The sequence below is a fragment of the Perissodus microlepis genome, chromosome 3 (genome assembly GCF_051167445.1).
Source record: "Perissodus microlepis isolate ML-2025 ecotype Zambia chromosome 3, ASM5116744v1, whole genome shotgun sequence".
NCBI classification, from domain to species: Eukaryota; Metazoa; Chordata; class Actinopteri; order Cichliformes; family Cichlidae; genus Perissodus; species Perissodus microlepis.
In genome coordinates, this window is record NC_140463.1 from 22,806,760 (window position 1) to 22,831,810 (window position 25,051).

The 25,051-nt window shown below is 38.4% G+C and overlaps 3 protein-coding genes across 3 annotated transcripts; all 3 read right to left on the bottom strand.

Moving 5' to 3' along the window:
- Window positions 1-497: 497 nt before the first annotated feature.
- On the bottom strand, window positions 498-2,562 carry LOC146390540 (endonuclease domain-containing 1 protein-like). Its single transcript, XM_084921859.1, has 4 exons — window positions 2,417-2,562; window positions 2,223-2,385; window positions 1,114-1,293; window positions 498-569 (listed from the first exon to the last, which is right to left on the bottom strand). Exons 1-4 carry the CDS (start codon window positions 2,560-2,562, stop codon window positions 498-500), a joined length of 561 nt encoding a protein of 186 aa, XP_084777985.1.
- Window positions 2,563-7,804: 5,242 nt separating this feature from the next.
- LOC146390541 (endonuclease domain-containing 1 protein-like) lies at window positions 7,805-11,619 on the bottom strand. Its single transcript, XM_084918211.1, has 3 exons — window positions 11,530-11,619; window positions 10,088-10,420; window positions 7,805-9,125 (listed from the first exon to the last, which is right to left on the bottom strand). Exons 1-3 carry the CDS (start codon window positions 11,575-11,577, stop codon window positions 8,541-8,543), a joined length of 966 nt encoding a protein of 321 aa, XP_084774337.1. The 5' UTR covers window positions 11,578-11,619; the 3' UTR covers window positions 7,805-8,540.
- Window positions 11,620-14,876: 3,257 nt separating this feature from the next.
- On the bottom strand, window positions 14,877-20,901 carry LOC146390542 (low affinity immunoglobulin gamma Fc region receptor II-like). Its single transcript, XM_084918221.1, has 4 exons — window positions 20,856-20,901; window positions 17,389-17,655; window positions 17,045-17,308; window positions 14,877-15,767 (listed from the first exon to the last, which is right to left on the bottom strand). Exons 1-4 carry the CDS (start codon window positions 20,884-20,886, stop codon window positions 15,661-15,663), a joined length of 669 nt encoding a protein of 222 aa, XP_084774347.1. The 5' UTR covers window positions 20,887-20,901; the 3' UTR covers window positions 14,877-15,660.
- Between the last annotated feature and the right edge of the window lie 4,150 nt (window positions 20,902-25,051).

The following is a 25,051-nucleotide window of genomic DNA, read 5'->3' on the forward strand; positions in this document are numbered from 1 at the left end:
TTCTCCACAGCTGACTTGTACCGAATTCTTCTCTTCCAGAGAAACACGTCAGATTTCTGTGCAGAGGATGAGGCAGAGAAGAAATCATCAGGGAAATAAAAGGTAGGCAGACTGGCTGATCGGAGGAGTGATCTGTATTGCAGCTGGTTCAATGCTCAGGTGAAGAATTAGGGGGAGATCTCAGTATAAGAAGGAGCCAGCTGATCACCAGATGACAAACAGGTGGACTTGATTGCTTCAGGTGAGCACGGAAGGAGGGGCAGAGTAAGGCGTGGTTGGAACACACACACACTGAGAGGAAGACAGAGCGAAAATAGCAGTTACGCACAGGAGGACTGGGGGACCATAACAACACGACAATGACAAAACAGGAACTAAAACTTAACAAATACTGTAGGTGAACTCCTGACCAGAAACATTATTTTAAAAGATCATATCTGCAGATTCTGCGTCATTATTGGAATGAAAGAAAGAAGGTTCTGAGTTCGAGCCGCCCATCAGGCCTGGGTCTTCCCATGTTTCTGTGAGTTTCCATGCTCTCTCTGAGTACTCCAGCTTCCTCGCACAATCTAAAGACATGCAGTTGGCAGGGTTAGGTCAACCAGACCATAATTCTAGTCTATATACCTGAGGTTGACTGGTTGTTAGCTCTGTGACAGACTGGTGACATATCCAGCCCTAAGACAGCTGAGATAGGCTGCAGCTCACCCGTGACCCATAATAAGCGGAAGAGAATGCATGGATGGAAATATACTTTCATAAAAAAAGATCTTTAAAGGCGTGCTTAGTTTGCTTTAATGATATGTAACGCAATGATATAACAAAACTTGGGGGGGGGACCCTTAATCAACTCAACACAAAGTTATTCAGAGCGATCACCTTACTCAGATGCACACATGCTCCCTTCTCACATAAACAATCTAAAAAGACCATATTGTTGTATAATGCTCTGTTAACACATGTTTAAAAAAAGGATGAATCAATGATACAGTATCTAGGCATGAAACATTCAGTACTAAGACAGCTGGTGTATATGTGTGTGTTCATCATATGAGAAATGCCAAGCAGGAAAGTGTACACAGTAAATAAACTACTGCTGCAGCACTCTATAACAGCGTTAGTCAGGGTAAAGGTAGATCTTTTGTTAACTACAGCAGATCTATAAGAGTTTGGAAATAAATGCCCTCTGTCAAACTCTGTCTGGTTGAAGTAATCAGTGTTTCCAGCCTGGTGGTTGTAGATGACGTTGTTGTGTGCTGGTATTATATTTTCATCGTCAGTTATTTTTTCAAGCTGTAAAAATCAAAAGAGTTCATTAGTCAGTCATGCATGGCTACTGCAAAGTAGATTACAGTGGAACCCCGACTTACAAATACCCCATTTAACAAAAAATTCAAGTTACGAAGGCACTTAACAAGAATATTTGTGCCCATGTTACAGCAAAATGCCCGCGTAACGAAATCCGCTGGCTCTGATTGGCTGAGTCCAGAATGCCCACAATGCCTTCCGAATCATGTGACAACCCCTTGACTTTCGTACTTGCGCTTCGCTGTTCCACTTGAACGACGTATTGTTGTTGCAGTTAGCTATTAGTCTATAGCCTATCGTTTACTCAAAAGGCGCGATGGGTGCTTCGACTTACGAAAATTTTCAACTTATGAAAGACCCTCGGGAACAAATTAATTTCGTAAGTCAGGGTTCCACTGTACATGTAAATTTATTAATTGGTTTAATAAAGTTGAATAATTTAAACATTATATTAGATCTTCTTATGCCGTAAGCTGTACATATTTTAATAGGTTTTATATTTGCATTTTGCAAAGCAAACTTGAATTTGGAGAACTGGTCTTACATAGTAAATCTACTGAGCGCTGCCCAATATCCCAGAGTAATATAAAAAAAAATGTAGAGCCTTCAATAACTCATAAACAGGATCACTGAATAATAAGTAAATGATATTGTAGAAACATTATCTGTGACTGACAGACCAGTGACAGACCAGCGCATGGCTGCTGTTCCAGTAGTGCAGTATAATAGCACTGTGGTCTGATAATTACAGTTTTAGTTATGAAGTTCTGTCAGTAGCACTGGCTGAGAATCTTATTATACTAAGATTCACATTAATAGATAAATTTTATGTCATGTAGCACAGCAGCAGCAACATCTTGTAATACAGCTTAAAAAGATGTATTAAAACGAAAGAAAGTTACTGATAATGATACCTGTGGTTCAATCTTCCACAGACTTTCACATCCCTCACCTCCACCTCTGCACTCTGCAGCAGAAAAAACTGGAATCCTGTTTTGCATGTCGTACAGCATCACAAACCTGCTAATGTTTCTTAAGGTCTGGCAAATTACTTTGTATCTGTTCTGGTCCAGGATGGTAAAATGGCCTGTATTTATGATATATGATGTTCCCTTTCACTAAAATTCTCGTGATTTTTGGCGGAGTTTGATCAAGTAAAAACTCCTTGCAGTCTTCCACTGATGTCACCACTTTATTTTCAGTGGGAATGACGGACAGCAGGAGGAGAGCAGCGAGAGGCAGCAGGTGATACATCATGAGCCAGCCCTGTGTCATCAGGTAACAGGAGAGAAAACAACTTTAGAACTAAATTTTTCATAGATATACACTGTTATACGGTGAATGTTCGAATTAAATATGGCCATAGTGTCAAATTATGAAGTCAGTGTCTATTATAGACATCCAACAATATAAATTAGGGGAATTATTTTAATCCTGTAGAGAGAGTCTCTTATGTTACAGCCACACAACTTTAGCCCAAATGGCCTAAAATAGAGTATAATTCAGTTTCAGTCTGCCCCAATCAACTCAATGAAGCTTTAGAAAATGTGTTTCTACTAAACTTTTATTCTGCATTTCATGTTCAATCCTTTTTGGAATAAGGTAAACATCTTTAACTTTGTGCTGCTTGAACTGAATTAATTTATGCTTTATATTTGTTTGTGCAGCTTCTTGTGACTGTTATGGTAACTAAAGAAATTAAGCTTTATTTTGTGTGAGTGTCCACATCCACTAAGATGACCAGTGTGGTGATGAATAAAATAAAGAAAGTAGTTTTTACCACTTCAGGTTTCCTTCATAGGTTAAAAGAGCAGTGGAAACGAGATACAGGTGCACTCTAAAAAGTAATTCAGAGGCTTAGTAAATATCACTATAAATATAAGTTAGATGAGCCTGATAAAATCTATGAATATCCTTTTAGTAATTAATTGATAAATTGAAATAAATGTCTAAAATTTTAACTTATGTGTTTGTGTTAAATTAAGGTATTTATTTACATTTATTTCAGACAAAAAATTCAGTATTTGGTTCACAGAATACCTTTTTTGCATGTACTTAATATTTTTGTTTGAAATTGAATCAAAATATTTGAGAAATAGGTATCTATACTTATCAGTATCTTGGACTAAAATCATTAATTATTCAAATCAATATTATTTATTGTCAGAAACTACAACTTAAAAGTGTAAGTAAAACACAATAACGTAGAGTAATTGATTATTAGTGCGCGGCAAGAACGCATAACCTCACGGGAAATCTTTCATTTCATCACAACGGCAGACACAAACTCACGGGGGAGCCACCTGGAAAATTTGCTTGAGCGCAAACTGTTAATGTAACGTTAAGGCTGTTTTACTGTAACTTTCTCAAAGACTGACGTTAGTTCTTAAGCCGTCTTCCCGTTGTCAGTATCTCTCAGATTGCCTTTTTTGTGTCCATGTCTTAAAATATGTGGAATAAAAGTAAGCTTGCTTTAGTTCTTTATGTCTACAGGAGGATGCTGATGATGTCTGTGTTGAAGAGGCTTTGGCTGAGGAGGTGATGAAGATTTACGTGCTGGAGAACCAAGATGGGTCACTCAAACCGCGTGATGTAGGGATCGTTATTGAGGGCATAACTGTTCTCAGTAATCTTGGGGATCTCAGTAGAGCCTGTTGCTATCTGTTGGGACTAGCCTATGCTTTGGATCTGAAATACCCCAAGAATCTCAAATATTGCTTCGAGGTATTTCAAAAAGTGTTCCTGGAGCTGGATCCTGCAAACCTTTCAGCCAAGGTTCAGAGACTGAAAAATCACCTTGTAGATGACTACATTTCACAAAATGGGACTTTTTGAATGGATATCCATCAAAAGCTTAATGCATTGCCTTGATGTCATGTCATTTCCATTGTAAAGAAAACATTTTTGGACTAACAAAATCTCAAATATGTAAAAAAAAAACAAAGGGAATTGTTCTAAAAAATAACCATAACCTGAAAGATGTTTTTCATACAGACCAGTAGCCTGAGGGAGGGTCTCAGCTTGTTCTTGTGTTATCACAGTTCTTGTGTAATTTACTAGGGGATGGAACATGAGCCTTTTTAATTGTTTTGTTTATTTTTTTAAAAGAAATAATAAGCTTTTGTGTTTGCTCTGCTGGTTTGCCATTTATCCTTCAAGTATGAAAAGCTTTGAGCTAAAAGGGAAAAAGGCTATTTTTTTCTTTTTAGTGCTTGTTTATTTTCGAGTTATTGCCATGTTTACGTAAAATAAATTTTTCATTTGGAAAAATGTTAACATGTGGTCATTTTTTATACATATATTATAAAACACACATTGATTAAGTTCAGTTTGCAAAATTAAGTAATTTGAACAAAATTTGGATTAAATTACCATCTAAATTTCAGTTACATTGACCAAGCATGTCAGTGTTATTTACTCAATTTTTTTGTGTGGTTTTCACTTAACCTTACATTTTTTTTAACTCATGATTTCTGTTATATTTACTCAATTTTTTTCATGTTTGTGTAACAACTACAAATATTCATTCCAACTTAATTTGTTTAAACTTTAGTTATTCAATTGATCAAGTATATTGAACAGATTTGACTGGTTTCCAATTTACTCGGTATTTTTAAGTGTAAATGTGTTGCATTAAAAATTTTAAGTACATGTCAGTTTTAGTTTTAAATATAAGTTAGGCTCAAAGAGGAAGTCAGTGCCTACTTAGAATTTTGTTAAAGTGTGTATATTATGATTATTGTCAGTTTTACACAGTGTATATTCTAGCACCACAACTTCCTCTTTTCTCCTTTCATTTCACATTCTCTATCTATCTATATATGCATACAAACACACACACCAACATGTGTGTGTGTTTCTGAGAGTCAGCGGCCTGTGTGATAGGCAGACCACAGCTTCAAACACAGTTTAATAGTGGTTGTAGTCAGCAGGTCTGTTTCCAATGTGAAGGGAAGACTTGGAGTTTTAGTCTTGACAAGTCGAGTTGCAGCAAACAAGACATTGCTTGCTGCTACACTTTGAGATGTACTGTCACACTAATGTGGTTTGTTTGACGCTGGTGACACAGCAGTCTGTTTTCACAGTAAGTTACTTTATTTGAGTCTGAATGTTCTGCTTTTCGTGGTTGTTCTCAGAAACATTATGACTGTGAAATGCAAGGCCTTCATTCAGTTTCTGTTCCTGTCACCTTGTTTTTCGTGTCGCTTTTGTGTCTCTTTGCATGTTGATCTCAAATAGGCAAGAAACAAAATTAGAAATTAGCTCGAATTAGGACAGCAACTATTCGTTGAGTAACTCGAATATGTATAAAAATCTTTGAAGCAATTTTTTACTTCTGTGCTTCGTTTAATGCACGATTGTAGAGTCACTGTGGAAGCTCGAGCGTTTCACCCACATTTGCATCTAAAGAAAGACCTGCAGTAGAAACACAAGCAGGAACAGGGGTGTGAATGAAAGATATGGCAACACTAAGCAAACTGAGGCTACAACAGAAGCAGTGAAGATGATGCTGCCATAGTTTAACATGGAGTCTGTCTGCAGGCACACAGCAAAGAGCAAAAAGGTGGAGCCTGGACTGGACTGGAGCAGAAAATAGGCCCTGACAGTTTAGGTACAGGCATCCAACCATGACCGCGCTACTGTTTATATCATGCATACACATATAATGCATATATATCTCAGTTTGTTTGTTAATTGATATTTAAACAGGTTGTAATCAGGTCGGTAAAGCTGTTGTTGGATTACTTACACTGCAACATGTACTAATTAAAAAGCCAGACTTCAGCTATCAGCAGTGTTCAGTTCTTAGAGTTATACTCATAATAAATGTGCAAGTAAAAAATCATCAGAGCAAATATATTCATTTCAAGGGCCCAATTAAATTCCTCGCATGTAAAATCAACAACCCGCGCATGTACAACTCAACAGCGGGCGCACAAATAAACCATTGCATACACAAGAGTGTCTGCTTTGCACATGCTGCTACAGTTTTACACCCCCGTGGGTAGCCCCACAGAGAAATCTTGTTCACACTGACAAACTTATTGTTGACTGTTTGGAAAAACAGTAAAGTGATTCATCCCTTTGGCGGCCTCCCTCATGGTGAAGGAAACTGTACTGACTGACACCTTTCTTTGAAATTTCTCTTTTTGTATAATTCTGAAATGTACATCATTGTTCAGGTTTGTGTAACCTTGCCTTTTTTTTTCATCTCTGGCACTTTACCACTTAAGTTTGTACTATTTCAAGCTTTTCATTAGACTTGAAAAAAAATTGGGGTGCTCGAAAACTTTTGACTAGTAGTGTATGTACAGGATATATATGTATGTAAAAGGGTGAGCTAATGATCTAAGTGCTCCTTGTCTTTTGTGCCGAGCGTTACCAAACAAAGTTTTGTTTGTGAATGCATAATGACAATGAAAAGATCCTTCCTCTTAATTTTTTATCTTTTCAGTTAATGAGAATTTCTCTTTACTCATTTAATGGTGAAGGTTTTAGGACTCAGAGGATCAAAGGGAGGGTATAAAAGAGGAAGTAGCAGCAGGCGCTCTTCTTCTCTCCTTTGTGCTGATGAGTGGGAAGTGTTACCACTCATCAGCACAAAGTCACTTACTAGTTACCACAGTAAGTGACTGAACGAACTGGCGATGAGTAGTAGGCAGCCCTGGCTTAAATAGGCCTCCTGTAATTGGTAGCGGATGGGGCTCAAGTGCGACACAGGCGGCTACGAGGGTAGCCAGGGTACCATCCTGATGACAACCTGGCTACGAGGGTAGCCAGGGTACCATCCTGATGACAAAATTGAAAACCCCTCAGCTGCTCCCACGAACCATGACATAAAAATTAATAAAAAAAAAATACAAAGCTTCAAAAATCTGTGAATCGAGATAAACTGACATGACTCAGTGCCACTGAGGACACAAAGGTTACATGAGCAATAACCTTACTTGGATATTAGCAATTTATTGATTATAAATAGGCAATCTTACCTTGAAGTTCAAATCTGACTGACTCAAATTCTAAATTGAATACATCTCACTGTAGTGAAAACTTTTTTATAACACATAGTTGAATGTGTGACATGGTTAGGTTTACATCTTGGGATCATTATTATTATTATTAATGTCATTATTATTGTTATCCTGAGTTACAGGGTAACAATAATGTTGATTACCTAAAAGAAAAACTTCTTTTTGTCACCTGTCAGCAGTGTAAACATGCTGTGATACCCTTAGTTACAGACAGAGGGCTTCATCGCACACTGAAAGTTATTTTAAATTATTCCTGAAAAGTTAGTTTTGAACAGACATTGGGCTGCAAATAAAGGCAGCATCTATGTCACTTAATAGTCATTCACACATTTATTCTCTGTAAGAGTTCGATCCTTTGTGATTTCCTATAAAAATACTTCACCCAGATTTAAAATGATGCCTTTTTGAAATACTGAAGTGTATTTTCCAACAGAAAACACAAAATGCACTCTTTGATGCTCCAGTTGTCATTTATTAGAACCACAATAACATGTTAAATGTTTTACAAAGCACTATAGAGGGTAGTTACTGTCATATAGTTTAACATGGGCTGCATGATGATACGGTGATTAGCACCACGGCCTCACAGGAAGACGGTCCTGGGTGTGAATCCATCAGTTTCCTGGTCTTCGGTGTGGAGATTGTATCTTCTCACAGTGCTGGTGTGGGTTCTCTCCAGGTACTCCAGCTTCCACCCACAGTTCAATGATGTGCTGGATTGGTGCTTCCTTCATGAAGCACCAACAATATTTGCATTGTGATGTGGTCTATGGTATCTGTCTGTTAGAGAACAATGTTTAGAGAGACTCTAGTAAGAAAACATCAGAATGAACGATGATCAATAAATCTGAGAAAAACTGATGATGCCCTTCCATTTCACAATAATGCTTCTGATGTTCTCCAAGACACTACCCTTATGAGGAATCTCATCACTCTCATTTACTCGAAACTTTTTGAGAAATGTCCTAGAAATCTGGGCAGTTGCAGCAGTAGACACTGGTTGTAGTACCCAGAGGGACAGTTGTTGGACTGCCAGATGTGGTACTGTAATTTGGAACTGTGCGGGAAAGTGGGACAGATGTTCCAGGTGATGAGAAAGATGTGGTGCTGGGAGGGATTGGTGAATTAGATGTGGAAGAAGAAGACTGAAGGGGTGGGGGTGGTTGTAGGACGAGTAGATGTACTCTTCTTTCTGTTCCATTATTGTCGGCATTGGGATTTACACGCAGGTTCAGAGTAAAGCTGAGTGACACTTTTGTCGTTAGGACATTGTTTTCCAGGAAATGCTTCAATTCCCATCTCTGTGTGGAGTTCTCCCAAGGTCTTGGTCTGCAGATATTTCGGGCCATCATCTTTGTTCTCACCCCAGTGTGCACTTGCCAGCCATTTGTTCTGACTGTGACTGTAACAGCAGAACGCCGACCACAGCACTGAAGGAATATTTATCCTTTGGTTGAGTGGTTTTTCGTTGCTGGGCTGTGCTCCAATCACTACAAAGCCTTCTCTTTGGTTATTGTTGTTAATGCAGTATTTATCCAGAATGCATTTAACACATATCTCCATGCTGTTCCACCTACCATTGTTAAATAGTTTTCTTTGTGGAACAGCATTAGTCAGGGTAAAGGTAGATCTTTTGTCAATTTTATCAGATCTATAAGAGCTTGGAAATAAATGCCCTTTCTCAAACTCTGTCTGTTTGGCGTAATCATTAGTTCCAGCCTGGTGGGTGTAGATGATGTTCTTTTCTGGTGGTATCATATTGGCATCACCAGTTGGGTTTTCAAGCTATAAAAGTGAAAGTGATATATTAGTGATCCATGCATAGCTGCTGCAAAGTGGACTAAATGTACATTTACTAATTGGTTGATCAAAGTTGTATAATTTAAACATAATAACAGCCGCTTAAGGTGTGAGCTTTACATATTTTAATGCTACCATTTAAAAAGGCAAACTTTAATTGACAAGACTGCTGTTGCATAGGAAATATACAGACGTGTCCTATATGAGGAAAAAAATGGAAAATCTGTATAGCGTCATCAACATATAAGTGGGATCACTGAATGTTAAGCAATAAGTTAAATCAGTAAAACTTTATAATAATCTCGGACTATTAAGCATTAGTGAGGTATTAGTACATACTACTGAGGATTACGCCTCAGTAGTATGTAATTTGTAAATGCAGACTTGAAATACTTTCATTTTCTTATATAAATGCTTTATGTGACAAAAATACTCACTCACTTTAAAAGCAGTCAAACAAAGTACTAAACTAACAATTAATAACTGATTGAATTAACCATGAATTACAGTATGAAATAAGTATTAATACAATCTTTATTAGAACACTCACAAACAATGAGCTCATATCTTAATTGCTATGTATATAAATCTACATTTAAATACTTTGTTAATCACTTTTTCAGCCTCTCTAAGTGTTACCATGAACATGTTATACATGAGCTTTTTAATTAAGAGGAAATGTTTTACGTACTAATGCCTCAATAATGCTTAATAGAATTACATTATTATGAAGTGTTACCATAAAAGTTTTGTAGTTCACTGCAGTGCTTTAGTCCCAACAGCAGTAGCATAGCACTGTGGGTAGTTGGTTTAATTTTAGTGGTATACTAAGATTCACAGTAATAAATGTGGTCTGTATTATCATCACGTAGCACTGCATTATGAACATATTTTATTAAAGCTTAAAAAGATGTATTAAAATTGATGACTGTTACTTATAATGATACCTGTGGTTCAATCTTCCACAGAGGTTCGCGTCCCTCGTCTCCACCTCTGTATTTTGCAGCAGAAAAAACTGGAATCCTGTTCTTGGTGTCATACAGCGTCACAAACCTCCTGATGTCTCTCAAAGTCTGGCAAATCACTTTGTATCTGTTCTGGTCCTTGATGTTCCCTCCCTCCAAAATTCCTGGGATGTTTGGTGGAGTTTTCGCAAGAAAATACTCATTACATTGTTGCACTGATGCCACCACTTCAGTTTCAGTGGGAACGATGGACAGAAGGAGCAGAGCAGCGAGAGGAAGGAGGTGCTGCATCATCAATGATATCATCAGTGAGCCCTGTGTCATCGGGTTAGAGAAAAAAAAAGACAGATATTACATTAAACATACTTCCTCATTCCCTGATATATACATATACATGCATAATAACCCATAAGAGTCCAGACCTATTTTTACAGTCAGGAAAACTGTGGGAGAGTCAGTATTCAAACTTTAATAGAAACTTCCCTCAATGTGTAAAGTAGCGGTGTCACCTGTGTGACTGTGGATTCTTAGGATGAAGGTTTTAAATTATGAGCTAAGTTTATGTCCAAGTGTCTATTCTAGGATTCCAGTGTCATTGAGGTGAATTCATTTTATCACAGAGAGAGAGAATCTGATAGCTTTTGTTTTTAAGATATTAATAAAAGCTTTTAGAGTTCATCCAAGGTCAACCAGCTCCTCTCTTTACTGTGAAAAGGTTGTAAAACATAAACCAGTATAGGATATTATTTTTTATCATGGCCACATTCTTAAAAGTAACAAAAATAGGTTAATATATAATATTTAAAATAAACTATGCATTCTGTGAACACTGAACCCCACCCACTCTTCACACTTTCTGTTTACAAAGGAAGCACAGTCAGAAGTCAGTTGGATTAAACTGACAGAAACTAAAGCAGTTTTTCATCATCTACAGGAAAACACAAAGTGAGACAGACAATAACTAAAACATAATTCAATAAGACTTTTAGATATTCTGAGTTGCTTCAAAACAGTCGTTCTCAGCTTTTCTCATTTAAATATCACCACTGCACAAACAGCACACTCTTAGACAGAATTTCCTGTTTCATTTTATGTTTGTTTTTGTTTGTTTTTTGCTGACAAGAGATAGGAGTAGGACTGTAGGTAACATACTGAAACATACATCTGCCACCTGTTCTCAGAGGTGATGAATACATTTACTTTACAAAACACAGGTGAAGACATTCACAGAGAAGAAAGAAAGCTAACCTTCAAAGTAAAACAGGAAAGCTGAATCAGGAATCCAGAACTTTGAAACTTGAAACACCAGAACAAGAAAACCGAACAGAGACTGAAGCTTGACTATATTCAGTTAGAATCCTTTCAATCACACAAATTACAAATTAAAAGATAAATGAAGTAGGGATAAGTGGAGAAGTTCTTACCTCCGATGATCTGTGAAAACCAGCAAAATGACCTTGTAACAGGTTCATACAGCAGAGGAAACAAGACAGCTAGTGAGGACCTGGACTGCCTTCCTCACATCTAAACTGAGTGTTACGTGCCTGTGTTGGTGGGTTATTTGTTTCGTAATGTGTGTATGCAAATTCACCTGTGCAGGGGCTCGGCTGTGATTGGTGGACCTAAGGAACGGCCTGATGTAACTGGTTCCTGCTGTGGACGTGAACTATAAAAGGGCGACTGAAGAGCTACGGGAGGGGAGGTGTGGCAGACTTCCCGTGCACTTGCCTCAGGTCCAGACGGAGCGGCTGTAGCCATAGCTATTTAGTTAAAAGGTCGGGCATGGGTGTGAAGTGCGGAGCAAGAAGGGGTGAGCTGCCGATTATTTTGGGAAGCCTTCTTTTCTCCTGTGTTTTTAGACCAGGGAGGTCAGACTGTGTTATTTCTTTCTTTTCTTTTCCTTGAACAGGTCAGAGGGGAACCGAAGCCTAGGTTGAGTTTTGTTTGTTGTGTTGGCCTTAGCTCACCCCGAAATTATACACTCCCACTACCTTGAGTGCCATTGTTGTGAATAAACTATTGTTAAAAGTCCGATGCTGTGTCTGTTTGGGCGTGGGAAGTCACGGGACACCCCGCTCTTGTTACGGTCATTTCGAGCCGGGTCGTAACACTGAGCTAAAGGGGAACTTTTGGTGTTCTTCAGTGCGGAAACGCTTCGTACATTTTCTCAGAACCCAACCAAACATGTTTTACATGCATCATTTTCCACATTAAAGTGACTTCACCTTTTATTTGAGTTCTTTCTAAGAAGCAAAGTGTATTTCATGAAAAAGCAATGTTACTGCAATAAATAACACATTTTATATTAAAAAAACCCATTAAATAATAAATAAGTATTTTCATAATATAATATAACACAGCTCATGAAAGGTATTACATTCATATAGATGCTAATCTGAAAGTGCTGCTGAGTCTGCAAGTGCTCGTCTTACATGTTTTTTGTGTTTGGTTTTTTTTTTTTCGTTTTTTGTGTATTAGGTTGTTAATGCTGTTAGTACATTAGCAAGTAAAGCAAAGGATCTGTTGTTAACTTCAACTTTAATAGTGTTTATTAATAAACATATTCACTGTTTTCTGAAGTAAAACTTTCGAAAAGGAAAAAAAAGACAACTTTCTCACTTCAGCAGGTCTAACATCATTTGGTGCTCGTCTTTTCGAGAACAGTCTTCAGATGGACTTTGTTATCACAAAAACAACATGAAACAACAAAACAACAGGGACAAAAACTGAATCATCACCTCACATTTCACAATAAGAGTTCTGTTTTTTTTCTGACGAAACTATTCAAAGAGGAAGATGCTGAGGCTAAGATAAAGTTACATGAAACCTAAATTACTGTGTCATTCTTCACAAGAAATTAAACCAAATTAAACTAAACGTATATCTCAAACTGTTGATTGTAACATAAAGAGGAAGGACAAATTAATGGAAAACCTGAAGCCTTCTCTTCGACAATGATGAGTCAGATCTGTCTGCAGTTTTATTTTGCGTTGTGTTTTTGGTGAAATAAATAAATAAATAGCCTAAACTCAAATACAACACAACATAATACAACAAATACAAGATAGAGTAACTATAACTGTACAAAGGCATACAAAAAGAGCAGTTAAACAATAACTTTATGTGAGAAAACTTGACTTGCCATGACTTATAACAACTAAGGATACAAAGGTTACATGAGCAATAATCTTACTTGGAATTTGAGCAGTTTAATGATTAGAAATGAATGTTTTTAACCTTGAAGATCAAATCTGACTGACTCAAGTTATAATTTGAATGCATCTCACTATAGTGAAAGCTTTTATGCAACACATAGTTGAATGTGTGACATGGGTAAGTTTACATCTTGGGATTTTTATTATTATCATTGTTGTTGTTGTTGTTACGATCCCCTCTCCTAGGGAGGCGTAACATACACGAGCCCTCACACAAGAAACTGAGTAAAACAGAAAACCGACAGGGCTTTTTCAACAGACCACTTTACATGAAGGCATTAACACAGACAATAGTAAAAGCTAAGAGTTAACTGAGGCAAGCTAGCATCACAAAACTCTAATCAAGTTAAGTTCAACCAGGCACCGAGGTTAACAAATAAAATCCAATGCTATGAACAGAGTTGAGCGATCAAAGTTCAAAGAGGGAGGCAAGGAGGAAGCATGTTCAGTCCTAAGCAGCAGACACAGAGTGAAAGATCTCCAACCTTCTGTAGCCACAGGTGCATACAATCAACCACTCATTGCTTCCTGGAGCACCACAGGATCCCAGGCAGTCAAGTGTCTATTAGCAGGGGTGCACATAAGTGGTCCGCAGGTGCGCATGCGCTGTCAAAATAAAAGACGCACACCAGATAAGAAGTTGCAATGTGTGTTTGCGTACATATAAAAGGCACTGTTTTTGTCCGCTAGAGTGGGATTTTCACGGCATATTCTGCACCACATCTCTGTGCGTTCATCATTTGTTTGAAGCCAGCTCACCTCCTGCAACCACTTTTCCAAGAATACGTGCTTCTTTTGTGGTTCGGACTCCTTCTGACATTTCTTTGGAGGTGGAGGAAAACCAAAGTAACTGCTTAAAGGAGCTTCTTCGACATCTTTAAGAGGTCTAAACAAATGTCTGTCCTCCTCCAGAAAATCTTACGTACGCAAATGTGCGTTGCAACTTCTTATTTGTTGCGCGTCTTTTATTTTGACAGCACATGCGCACCTGCGGACCACTTATGTGCACCCCTGTCTATGAGGGTTGACACACTGCAATCTGCATACAGGAGGGCTGGCACAGATCTCCAGCTAGCCAATCGTGAAGAGAAAAGCGGTCTCACTCCCTCCGAGGCCCAGGGCCATAACAATTATTATTATTATTATTATTATTATTATTATTATTATTATTATTAATAATAATAATATCATCACCCAAGTTTGAATGGTGATTACCTAAAAAATGAGGCAGAGTGAGCACTGAGAAACATTTATTTTTGTCACCTGTCAACAATGTAAACATGCTGATACCCTGAGTTAAAGGCAGAGGGCTTCATCGTACAATGAACGTTATTTTTAATTATTCCTGAAAAGTTAGTTTTGAACAGACATTGGGCTGCAAATCAAGGCAGCATCTATGTCACTTAATAGTCATTCACACATTTATCCTCAATATGAGTTTGATCCTTTTTGATTTCTTATAAAAAATACTTCACTCAGATTTAAAATGATGCCTTTTTAAAACCTAAAGTGTATTTTCCTACAGAAAACACAAAATGCACTATTTGATGCTCCAGTTGTCATTTATTAGAACCACATTAACATATTAAATGGCTTACAAAACACTATAGAGGGTAGTTACTGTCATATAGTTTAACATGGGCTGCATGATGATACGGTGATTAGCACCACGGCCTCACAGGAAGACGGTCCTGGGTGTGAATCCATCAGTTTCCTGGTCTTCGGTGTGGAGATTGTATCTTCTCCCAGTGCTGGTGTGGGTTCTCTCCAGGCACTCCAGTTGTCATTTATTAGAACCATATTAATGTGTTAAATGGTTTACAAAACACTATAGAGGGTAGTTACAGTCATATAGTAACAAGGACGGCATAATGATATGGTTTTCTCACCACGGCCCCACAGGAAGACAGCCCTGGGTGTGAATCTATCAGTTGCCTGGTGTTCTAAGTGGAGTTTGCATCTTCTCCCAGTGGGTTTTCCAGCTTCCACCCACAATTCAAAGATATGCTAGGTTACATGGTTATTCTCAGATCTGTCTCTCACCAGTTCTGGCAATTTGTCCATAGCTCCTCTCGCCCTATGACAGCTGGGATAGGCTCCAGCTCTAGCTCAGCTGCAAAAACTGATGGCTGGATGGTTAAATACTTGTCTTATGAGGACATGTTTAACACCATTACATACACAGACTCCATAGCTGTTGGTGAACGCATCATTAAACATTTTCAAATAAAAAGCGAAACATCATGGCTGTACAAATATAAAGATATATTTCAATATATGAGGGCAATGATATCAAAGAGGTCACATCACACTCATTTTCTCAGGTTTTCTACCATTAGCTCAGCGTATGAGTACATTTGCACCCAGTGTAATAATCACAGTGTAGAAGAGTTTCACCAGAATAGCACCAATCAGTCCAGGCACAGATACTGATGGCTGAGCTCTGACTGCAAGGAAGACAGAACAAAATAACAGAGTTGGCATAGAAAGTACCAAAAATACAGGCAGAATAAATGGCTGAAAGGCAACAATAAAGGAAGGAAATCAAACAATACACAGTAGAATCAATTAGGTAACCGAGAGGGAAAGCCAAGGCAGAAATACAGGGCACAGGAGCTTAAAAGCTCTTGGACTTTATATATGTATTTCTCATATTTACCTTCTAATTAAGTATGTGTGGATGAGATGTGTGAATCAGAGCAGTACTGCACAGGCAGTATAAAAGATGGATACAGCCTCAAGGTCTAATATGCAAGTATGTTAAACCTTCATTCTTTTAATGGCCAGCAGGTGGAGACTCCTGTGACTGGAAAGAGACTTCCAATGCTATAGAAGTCTAGGGGAAGTTCCCTCACTCTGTGACCTCTTTAAACCTTTTTCTGTTGACTTGCTTGGCTCAGCCACGAATTTCTAGTCATAATGAATAAAATATGAAGTTCATTTAGTAAATTATGGCCTTTATTGAAATCAGAACGAAGGATTATCCAAGTAATGCTCACTCATGAATTAATTACCAGTCATAAGTTCTTGAACAATGAATGTGCATTGGACACCTCTTCCCTTATCATGTCCATTTCAAAGTGGTAAAGCACTCAACTTGAGGTTTCATAAGAGTACTTCACTAAGTAATGAGTGGTGCAAGAATGGCTACATCCACTTTTTATACTGTTTATATTTTTTTTGACCATGCAATGTGCATGTGGATATACTGAAAATGTGTGACTGCATTTTAAATAGTTCCAATTCAGCATTCAATACAGTGCACAACAACAGCTACCTAAAGGCATTTTATATTGTAAGGCAAAGACCCTACAATAATACAAAGAAAACAGCAAAAACCCCAACAATCATATGACCCCCTATGAGCAAGCACTTTGGTGACAGAGGGAGAGAAAAACTTTCTTTTAACAGGAAGAAACATCCAGCAGAACCATGCTCAGGGAGGGGCGGCCATCTGCTGTCTGTTGCGACCATTTGGGGTGAGGGGAGGAAGACAGGACTGCCTCAATAAGGATTTTATGCTTCACCAGTTGGAAAATAACAAAATTTTTTGAATATATGTCAATCAATCCTCAGTGACTAGTTTAAATAGGTGAAATTAGTCAATGCAATGCTTTTGGAGCACAATGAATATGTCGAAGGACAGACTGGGTGTATTTTATTGATTATGTATCACGTCTACCACATTTCTCCTCAAAACAGATGTCTTGTTGCCTGAACCCACCTTTGCTTTTGACAGCCATCCAACTTTGTGCTGACTGTCCTTTTGTTGGGTGTTCACACTTGTAGAAACCTTCATCAGATAAGGACACAGCTGAGAAAGTGAGGCTTCCTGCAGGCTGAGTACTGATTAAATGTCCGTCTTTGTAGAAGTTAGCAGAGAAATTAGAAGTCGCCTTGCTCTCTTCATCGTACTTGTAATAGCAGAAAAGTGTCACTGTTTCATCTTCTGTCACAGGAAGCGCAGGGCTTTCCAGGATCACTCCATCTGAAAATCAAACCGTGCTATGACTCCTCAGCTGTATATCAGATAAAAAGTCTAAAACATCAAATAATAAAGAGCATTACATGTGACTGTGATGTTGATAGTCTCACTGCATTCCCCTCGATCAGACTCACACCAGTATATTCCAGTGTCTGATGCATAGGTGTCCACAATAGTGCACGACGTCTGATTTGACACTCCCCAACCCGAGATACATGACTCAGCAGTTTTAGAGGAGGTGTTTCTCTTTAGAGTCCAATTTCCAGAGTTGTCTGTCCCTTCACAGCTCAACGTGATCGTGTCATACCAAAAGAACTGAGATCTGTCAGGATGGATGCTCAGCATAGCCGCTGGGGTTCGAAACATGAAATAAAAAGAAGAGGAAAAAAGCATCAGGCTGAGATTTGGTCCTTTTAAAACATGCAAGTCGGCGCAGAGCCATTGCAGGGGGGGCGTGGTATGAAAAGGAAAAAAAAAAAAGAACACTTGGACACTGTTAGCATTACGGACAGGTTTTTGATGGGGCTCCCACACAAACACTTTTTTTTTCACCTGTCCCGTTTGGTTCTTTTGCCATCAGAATTATTGTCTAAAGGCAAAGAAAGATGCCCAACGGATTTACTTTACAAAATGGACCATCCCAGCTTTGCCGTATTTGTCTATTTGGTTCACCTTTGCTTTTATTCTTTATTTTATTTTCATTTGCTGAACACGGGAAAGACTTGACTGGGGAAAAAAAAAGGGGGAAAGAAAAAGAGCGGGGAAGAGGGACGGTGATAAAGGGCGAAAACCAAAAACCAACAAAACAAACAGACAAAAAATACATATATCAATCACCTGGATCACCTGTTGAGAAAGTAAAAAGAGAAAACAGGCAAAGAAAAAGAGAGCACTATAATAAACAACATCATCGCGATGATCTATGTGAATATAACAGTAAATACTAAATATTAAACATTATTGTGCAGCACGTAAGATCGACAGCGCACAGTGTGCTTTGAGGTAGGAGCCAAAAAGGGTGTAGTTTGTGTGTGTGAGCACCCGTGTGTACACCTGTGAGCATGGACGCGCTTGTATTTAAAAGGTTCCTTCATGTAATGATCTGCTAGAGGGTGTGGGGAGCCACAGCCCCGTCCTCCAGGGCATGAAGCAGCATGGAGGAGATCAAGACTCCAGACATCCAGAGGCCCCCAGAGCAAAGGAGACCAAGGAAGACCAACAGAGGGGCAGCTGCGCCACTATCCCGGAAAGAGCTGAGGAGAGCCGTACCGCAAAAGAAGCGCGTATTCTCGGAAAAGTGTTGCAGGAGGTGAGCTGGCTTCAAACAAATGATGAACGCACAAAGATGTGGTGCAGAATATGCCGTGAAAATCCCTCTCTAGCGGACAAAAACAGTGCCTTTTATATGTACGCAAATGCTCGTTGCAATTTCTTATCTGGTGCGCGTCTTTTATTTTGATAGTGAATGCGCACCTGCGGACCACTTTTGTGCACCCCTTAATATAATATAGCATACAAGCAAGAAGTCGGAAGCAATGTGTGTAAAACGAAGTGTACTATTACTGCTTCCAGTATGAATTAAGAGTTTAAGTATCAGCCAGATGCTGTTAATTAATAGAAACTGATATAAGAAAATGAACATGTAAGCACTAGCTTTCTACAGTTGCATTTGAACAAATCACTTCTGGAACATAGTCCTTTGGACAGACGTGGCTAGTGGAGATAGTTGATCATAATGCACAGCACCATCTTTTGAGAAATTATGCACAGCACATCAGCACAAACACTCTTTTAAGCTCGGTTGTGGAGGTGTGATGATTTGGGCTTGTTTTGAACCATCAGAAACTGATATATCAGAAACTGGGAATTCTGCTGTCACTGAGTCAACCATGAACTCCTCTGTATACCACATTATTCTACACAAGATGTTGTGATGGCCAAGAGTGCATAATCAGCTAAAAGTTTGATTTCCAAGCAATTTTACTCCGACTTGTACATTTGATAATATATTTCCTAACAGTGCATTAAACTGTACCCTTCCTTTCTTTTTCAGTTTAATTTCAGCTCTATTGAAACTGGCTTGCAGCTGTTTTTACCATGAGACATGAAGACAGGACAAAACTGCCCACAACTGCCAAGCCTGGAGGCCCTCTGGTGACCTCAAATAGGAAATAGAAAACCAGGTTTTTGAAAATGCCAGAGCACACAACCCAGAGAGGTGCTCATCTAACAAGGCAACCTGAAAACTGAAAACAATCTTCAGTGCGTATATAATATGTTCATGGCATGCCTGATGCACTGGGATCCAGATACACTTGAGTCCTAATTATAGTCAATTCAGTTAAGTCAAGACAAAATCTTCAAGATTACTCCATCAAAGTAACAATTGATATTGATGTCTCTAATAATAAGAAAAATTCATGATCTCTGGAAGATGACTGTACTTCAACAGAGTGCAACAAAGGTGCCTCTCTATGCTGAGACCGTTGAAGTCCTGTGTAGATGAGCAGACATTTCCTCTCCAGTTTCCTTCATCTAACAATTTTACTGTTTGTGAACAAAACAATAACCAGAAATCCACATGAAAGTGAACACCACATCTCCACCTAACATCATTCTGTTGTCGAGCTAGTGGCAGAAAATAAAAAAAAATAAATAAATGAATAAACCGCTATTTGGAAAAAGGTTTTGTATTTAATCCAAATCATCTAAAAATTTAAAATCTTCCAAAAAACAAACACACAAAAAAATGTCCAGAACTTTATTTTTCTTGGTCTCAGAAGGATTTTCACAACAACACCCTTGTGATACTTGATAATATAGAGACCCTACGATATTAGTAAGTGAATTCCAAATACCTTAAAATCTCCTTTGAGCAAGTACTTTAAGGATAAAGTGGGAAGAAAGAAGTCCCTTTTACAAGAGACAATATAACTCAAAGGGTGTTAAAATATATAATTATGTCGTTTTCACGATATACATAATGAATAGTGATTTTATCTTGGCATTGGTACCATTGTTGGCAGATCACAGAGAGTCCCTGCAGGTTGCAAAAAGGAACTAACTAGACTTTTTCCACTGCTGATATGTTGACATGTTGCAGTAGGAAAACCATTTGTGTACTTTGCCAACTTGGGTTTGTAGTGCGACGCTTCTGTTTAACAATTTAAGCTCACAGCACAGTAAAATTATCATGCAAAACATCATTCTGTCCATGCAATATATCACGAGTACGTCTGAAAACAGCAACGTGAAAGTGAGTAAATGAAAGTGAAATTAAAAAACAGCAAATCACATTTTTAGTTTGTGAAGAGCCGAACATAAATCAAAACCTAATAACTCTGGAAAAAATGGGAGACATTTAAAGCAGAATGTGTGAGGAAGCAGCCTCTCATCAAGTTGTACTTTGTAGGACAAAGAAGTAATCGTATTTTCTTTGAGCTCTTTGGAGAAACATACACCTAATAAAACCTTCAAATGTCCTGCGAGCTCAGGAATTCTTTCAATTACAGCTGAATTAAAAACAACTAAAAAAGTAAAATTTACTCACAGATAATCAGACACGTTGAAGAGATCCCCATTGTGCTTTGGTGCTCTTTTCTTTCTTAGAAACTTTTCAGCAGCTCTCTGACTTGCAGGAAGTTATTAGGGTCGCACAGATGATTAGGTGTTGGTGGGCTCTGCAAAAAAAACCCTCATATTCCAAATGTCAGCTCAACATTGTGAGCACATGCAGGGGGCTTCTATTTTCCACCCCCTGCGGTCTCTGTCTGCAGAATGCAGTGCTGGTTGGTTTCCCCCTCCAAACACTTATCCTTCTCATGAATTTACACCCCCACCATTTCACACCTACCCCTCTGAAGCGGCTTCATGCCGTGCACTTGAGCATGACAGGAAATGAGACACCCTTCAGTAAGTGAAAAAAGTGTAAAGTCTCTTTTTTACACTCTTTTAGAAGTTAAAGCAAGCCTATGAAATCTTCTTTAATTGAATCCCGTTTTTGTTTTCGTCAGAAGACCAAACTAATTCAATAATAATAATTTAATAATTCACAAAGACAGGGGCGCCTCCAGAATTTTTTCATACGGGGGCCACTAAAAATATTGTGGTCGTGCCTCAAAAACAGAATTTAAATTTTTATTATGTTGTTGTCAAATATAGGTTGCTTGAAAAGTATGGCAAAAAGGAGAAAGAATTATAGGTTTATATGCCTAGTTAATATCCTATTAGAGCTGATATCACTGAAAATAGGCACGTATGAAAACCAAATAATATTTTGAAAGTCATAATAATCTGTTTTAACAATAACAAGTTCATGTTTCAGCTCATTGTACGGTGTCTTCATCTCTCTTGTGCTCTTGTGTGTGTGTGTGTGTGTGTGTGTGGGGGGGGGGGGGGGGGGGGCAATGATTCTGAGGAAGATTCACTGGGAAATCACTACGCAAAGTATCATTCTGACTCACCGCTATGAATCACAGCTGTGTTAAGAAAAATTCACAATGCTTCAGCAAGTGAAGCTGAAGCGAAAAACTTCAAATCACAGCACACTCAACGATAGCTGTCAACTTATCAGGTACATAAAGAAGCAGTGATGCAGAGTCTCATGTATTTAATTAATCCACCAAAGACTCTTTTAAGATCCACGTGTTTGACTTCATCTGTATCGACAACAGGCAACCAGTAATGATCCTACAATTCCTGAAAGCTGTGCACTGCTGCCCTCTGTTGGTGTTAACTGATCCTACCAAAACCTATGCCAGATCAGCCAATCCCTCCGTCTGCTCAGTGTGTAGGGTTGCTCTGGGCCATATCTCTCTCTCTCTTTCCTAAACCTAACCAAGTTGGAAATAAAAGAACGTACCAAGTGGGGAGGTAGTGGGGAACAGGTGCAAAGCAGCACATACTCCCCCCCAATTTTTTGGTTATTTGTCCGTCCTCCTAACCCTGTGGCCTCTGTGGTCTGAAAACAGAATACATGTGAAGAAGTCTGGTTCCCTCCAGATCAAAGGAATTAACAATGTCGTGATTGGAGGCAATAAGACGCATGGTTCTCCTGCACGAACAGCTTTTGTTGAACTGTAGCAGCAGTGTACGTGGCTATCATCAATTTTCTCAAAACATATACACATACAGTATTCTAGCGACCTCTAGTGGTCGCCCCCATGGTAGCCTTACTAGGACAACATAAACAGATTTCACAACAAACAATAGGATTTCTTTTATTCTGTTTCTGGTGTTTCCTCAAGGTCGGTTTACAAGGACTCAGAGGAAAATGGTTTAGAAGGGAATCCAGAGAAGACCACTAAACACAGTAAACAGTGCTTAATGTAACAGGTTAAAATGTGTGTTGAAGACATAAATAGGGATTAAACTAATAGTTAAAAGGTTAAGAGATAAAAAAAAAAAAAAAAAAAGACAATTCGTAAGTTATGGAATCACAGTTAGTTCATGTTTTTAAACAAGGTAAAAAAAATGGCCACCCAAGTAATTTCTGTGTGTGTTTATCCATCCATTCGCTTATCCTCCTCAGGGTCGCTGGAGCCTATCCCAGCTGTCATACGGCAAGATAGGCAGGGTACACCCTGGACAGGTCACCAGGGATAGACAACCATTCGCACTCACATTCACACCTATGGACAATTTAGATTAATCAATTAACCTATCCCCACTAAGTGCACGTCTTTGGACAGTGGGAGGAAGCCGGTGTACCCAGAGACAACATGCGAACTCCACACAGAAAGACCCCGGCCTGATGGTGGAATTGAACTCAGGACCTCCTTGCTGTGTGGCAACAGTGCTAACCACCGTGCCACCATGCTGCCCGTGTGTGTTTATTATGTCTTTAATTACTGGTTCAGTGGTTTTCTCACTACACTTTGCGGCATTACTTTATGATACAACTAGGTGGTGCAAAGCGCACAGGAGAAACATAAACTCTCTTTGAGGCAAACTGTAAACAAGCTCATGATCTGTGCCTCTTTATTTTAATACACAGGTGGGTTATTAGTCCTTAAATGACTTATAGGTAACACAGTAGAAACAATAAGCCTGTTGTGAACATGTCAAAGGAAAGTATAACTTATAAACTCAGTAATGTCGAAGTATTGTGAGTAGAATGAAACCATAACGTCAACGTGGTCGTGCTAGGCTAATGGACTTGATGCTAGCAGGTAAAGCTTCAAGTACAGTAGCGATGCTAATGAAGTACAAAAAGTATTTGTGACAGTAAAGTTAATCAGGCTCATGAATGTTTTCAGTTGTGTTTTCTATATGTTTTGTTGAGGTAAGAGGAGATGCAAATGCTGTAACCAATATACAAATGCTTCACTAATGAATGGTTATTTGTTAGTCGCTTGCTATGAGTTATAGTATATTGTATTTAGTGATGCAAGTGATATGTATGTGTGTAACCTGAATAAAGGCGGAGGTGACATGGCCAATGTGGCCCAATGTCAGGATATTGTTATGATGGTCACTGTCTATACTCACTAAGATTATTCATGTACTTCCTGACAGTGTATTGACATCTGTCATTATTAAGAAGTGCGGGCAGACAAGCTACAGTGTGTAGTTTTGGATCCTCATTCTAATCCTTAAGCTGCAGATTTCCAGTTATTTTCATTTTGTTCTGTAGTTCATTTCTTTTTTTGTAATTTGAGAGGGTTAGACATCTATAAATATTGTAACATGACACTGCTGTGAAGAAAAGGAGAAGGAAGAAAAAAAATACAAAAAACTGGACTCTTGTTTTAAATACATTAACTGTTTAACATCCTTTTGATTTTCTTCCTCCAGCTGTGAAAATATGGGTCAGAAACAAGGTCTGTTTTATTAAATGCAGACAAAAACAGTTTTAAAAAGCCAAAATAGTTTATTCTTAAGGCTCATTTTACACACCCAGAAAATAAAAAGAACTATATAATAAACCTGTAAAAACTTCATAACAAATATTATTGAAAATCACAAAATCACAATCTTAAGGTAGTTCAAAATGAAATAAAGTTAGCTTTAAAGCTTCCAAGTTTCAAGGATCTGATAAATGGTAAAGCTGATGTTGATATGTAGGATTAGCAGTAAGAAAACCTTACACAGCCCTCCCTGTAAAATCACAGAAACAACTGTGCAAAAAAGAACAACATGAGAAAAGTGCAAAATAACAAAACAAGAAAGTACTTGTTGTTGTTTTTTAGGGAGTTAAACAAACAAAAAATAAGGAAAAAGCTTATTTCAAAAGTCCCGTTAGCTTGATTATTAAAGAATCATAAAATAATACATCTACCTCTAATCTACCATCTGTGTTGGAGGTTTATCTTGACGAGCGCTCAGGCAGCGTCATACTGACACACCAAGATAACCATGTGAAGATAATAGTTATTCAGTGCTACTAGTGAGTCAGAAAATGATACCATATATTAACATGAAAGCATTTACTTACTTACTACTACTTTTTAGACTATATGTTATGGAATATATTAAAAATGGACTGTATCCAGCCGTCTCTGCTGAATGATTAAACATGACTGAAAAATCAGTCGACAGAAAGTAAAACTCGAACTGCATGACCGACTCTCCTTTGACTGTCAGCTGACATCAGCAATTTACTTTCTTTTTGTCCAATTGTAAAAGTTGCCACATCCTCGTATTTCAGTTCCACTCTAGATGGAGATGAGCGGCTCTGCTTCTGGAGAGTGCGTATGTCTGCGCTGAGGCCGTGCAGTGCTTCCACGACGCACGTTTGAGACAAAA